This window comes from Alligator mississippiensis, chromosome 3 (assembly GCF_030867095.1).
Source record: "Alligator mississippiensis isolate rAllMis1 chromosome 3, rAllMis1, whole genome shotgun sequence".
In the NCBI taxonomy this organism is placed as follows: domain Eukaryota; kingdom Metazoa; phylum Chordata; order Crocodylia; family Alligatoridae; genus Alligator; species Alligator mississippiensis.
In genome coordinates this window covers 198,957,428-198,960,477 of record NC_081826.1, presented here as the reverse complement: position 1 = coordinate 198,960,477, position 3,050 = coordinate 198,957,428, and the positions used below count along the sequence as shown (strand labels likewise).

Below are 3,050 nucleotides of genomic sequence, written 5' to 3'. Positions count from 1 at the left end.
TTGCTCAAACAGGACCATCCCCAGCTAGATCGTTCCAGCCAAGGCTTTGTCTAGCCGGGTTTTAAAAACCCCAAGGATGGAGTCCACAACCTCCCTGGGCAACTTCTTCCAGTGCTTTACTACCCTCCTAGCAAAAAAGTTTTTCCTCATATCTAACCTAAAGTTCCCTTGCTGCAACTTGAGACGGTTGCTCCTTGTTCTTACCTCAGTGCTCTTCATTCCCATCAGAAAGGGAAGGCTCTGCGGGCCACGGCCAATGCTGGAGGGGAGAAGAGGGGGAGCCGCAGCCTGCACAGCACTTCCCTGCACTCAGGAACCACCCCCCAACCACTAGCTAGCTCTTTCCCCATCCCCTCACCACCAAACTGGCCTTGACGGTGCCCTGGGGTGGGGATGTTCCTCCATTAGCCCTGGCCCTCGAGGCTGTGATTGTATCACACACACACACACTCACTCACTCACTCAAGTTGAGCCCTCTCATACCCCCCCCCCCCACACACACAGAATCAGAGGATACACACACGCAGGATGAGTCAGAAGATTTAAACCACACATACACACACTGGAAGAATCAGAAGACTTACACTGCGAGAACAGAGCCCATGTGGCCGCTCCAGCCCTTACCCTGCCATAGGCTCTGACTGTACACTACACTACACTATACACCTCCCCTCCCCCGCCACGCACACACAAATCAGAGGACTTAAACCGCGGCAGAGCCCCTGTGGCCACTCGAGCCTTAGCTCGCGATAGGCTCTGACTGTACACTAGACTCTCTCTCTCTTTCTCTGGAGGAGTCAGAGTGCTTAACCCGCGGGAACAGAGCCCAGGTGGCCGCTGCAGCCCTTACCCTGCGATAGGCTCTGTGTCCCCACTGGGCACACAATCAGGGCTCGTGAATAAGAGAGATCACCACGAGCCCTGATGGCTTTTTCCTCCAGCCCGAGGGCTACAACCTGGATACCTGCTGCGAGACACACACACACGCACGCACGCACGCACGCACACTCTCTCTCTGTCTCCCTCCCCGGAGGCGGCGGCGGAGCGGGGCCCTAGGAGTGCACGAGCACGGAGTGCAGGGCGCTGCCTTTGGCCTCGGGCGGGGGCTGCTCCAGCAGGGCGGGGGCGGCGGCGGCGGCGGCGGCGGCGGCAGCGGGGCAGAGCTGCGAGGGCAGGCCGGGCAGGCCGGGCGCGGGCTTGATGGGCACGGGCACGGCGGGCAGGCTCGGGGCGGCGGGCGGGTGGCAGAGCGCCTTGACGGGCACGCCGAAGGGCCCGTAGTCGGGGCCGTGGGCGGCCGCCGAGTCCACGACGCCGACGGGCGGCCAGACGGAGCCGGGGTAGCCCAGGTGGTGCATGACGGAGGCCAGCGGCAGACCGGCGGGCGGGAGCGCGCCCTTGTACTCGCGCCCGATGAGGTTCTCGATGGCGAAGGGGTGCTTGAAGCCGCCGCCGTAGGGCGGCAGCGGCTGCAGGCGGCCCATGCTGGCGGCGGCGGCGGCCACGGCGGCGGCCACGGCGGCCTCGGGCGGCTTGCCGGGCTGCGCGGGGTAGTAGTGCACGAGGGGCGGCGGTGGCGGAGGCGGCGGCGGCCCCGCGGGGCCCTTGGCGGCGCCGGGCGCGGCGCGCGGCACCTTGAAGCGTTTGCGGCGCCGCAGGAAGCTGCCGTTCTCGAACATGTCCCCGCAGTCCGGGTGCAGCGCCCAGAAGCTGCCCTTGCCCGGCTGGTCGGGCCGGCGCGGGATCTTGATGAAGCAGTCGTTGAAGGAGAGGTTGTGGCGCAGCGAGTTCTGCCAGCGCTGCGTGTGCTCGCGGTAGTAGGGGAAGCGCTCCATGATGAACTTATAGATGTCGCTCAGCGGCAGCATCTTCTCGGCCGAGTGCTGGATGGCCATGGCCGTCAGCGAGATGTAGGAGTAGGGCGGCTTCTGGTCGCTGTACGAGCTCTTGCCCGGCCTGGGCATCGCCCCGCTGGCCGCGCCCCTCAGCAGCCCCCCGCCCGCCTCCGCATCCTGCCCGGCCCCGCGGGGGCTGCCCCGGCCACGAGCCCGCGCCCGCCCCGCCGGCGGCAGCGGCCCCGCCCGCCCGCCCGCCCCGTCCGAGCCGGGCCGCTGGCTGCGGGCGAGTGGCGGGGAACAGCTCCCCGGCGCGGTTTTGTGCGGCTCCCTCCTCGCGTCACATGACAGCGGCTCGGGGGCGCGGGGCAGGAGCCGCGCGCGCACACACACACACACACACACACAGACACACACGCAGGCAGCCACACACTCTCACGGGCAGTCACACAGACACACACAGATACAGACACACAGAGGCGGTCACACACAGACATGCACCCATACTCACACACACACGCAGGCAGTCACACTCTCACACACACACAAGCAGTCACACACAGACACACTCACAGACGGACATAGGCAGTCACACACACACACAGTCACAGACACACGCATAGGTAGTCACACAGACATGCACTCATGCTCAGACAGGCAGTCACACACACGCACCCCGGGTCGCCTCCCAGCGCAGAGTGGCAGGTATCTCCTCCCCTCGTGGCACCCGGGCCGCAGGCTGCAAACAGACCCCCCGCCGGGGAGCCCTCCCCTCCCCTCCCCTCTGCCCCCACCCCAGCCAGGATGGGCAGATCCTGACTGTTCCCGACGAGCAAGGACAGGAGTCCAAAGGGAAAACACCCCCGTCAGCTCCCGCTGAGCTAAGCACCAGGCGCTGGGAAATAAATGTGGCGGGGATCTTGGGCTGATGCTTAACAAACCTCTTCATAGTAGTCATAACAGTAATAGTGGTAATAGTGATAGCAGGAATAACGGCAGCGGTAGTAATAAGGAGAGTAATAGGAATAATAATAATAGTAGTGATAATAATATAAATAGTAGTAGTAACAGTACTAATAGCAATAATAATAGTAGTGATGATAGTAGTAGTAATAGTAGTAGCAGTAATGAGATTAGTAGTAAGAGCAATAATAGTAGTGATGATAGTAGTAATAATAGTACTTATAGTAGTGATGAGAGTATTAGTAGTGATAA

At 62.3% G+C, this 3,050-nt stretch overlaps 1 protein-coding gene across 1 annotated transcript; it reads right to left on the bottom strand.

The window, feature by feature from the left end:
• Positions 1-1,052: 1,052 nt before the first annotated feature.
• FOXB2 (forkhead box B2) lies at positions 1,053-1,964 on the bottom strand. The gene has a single exon (XM_059723546.1). The coding sequence runs from the start codon at positions 1,962-1,964 to the stop codon at positions 1,053-1,055; it is 912 nt and encodes a 303-aa protein (XP_059579529.1).
• Between the last annotated feature and the right edge of the window lie 1,086 nt (positions 1,965-3,050).

Bases quoted from the DNA above. Each gene is read 5' to 3' on its own strand.
- FOXB2 (XM_059723546.1), bottom strand. From the start codon at position 1,964: ATGCCCAGGCCGGGCAAGAGCTCGTACAGCGACCAGAAGCCGCCCTAC.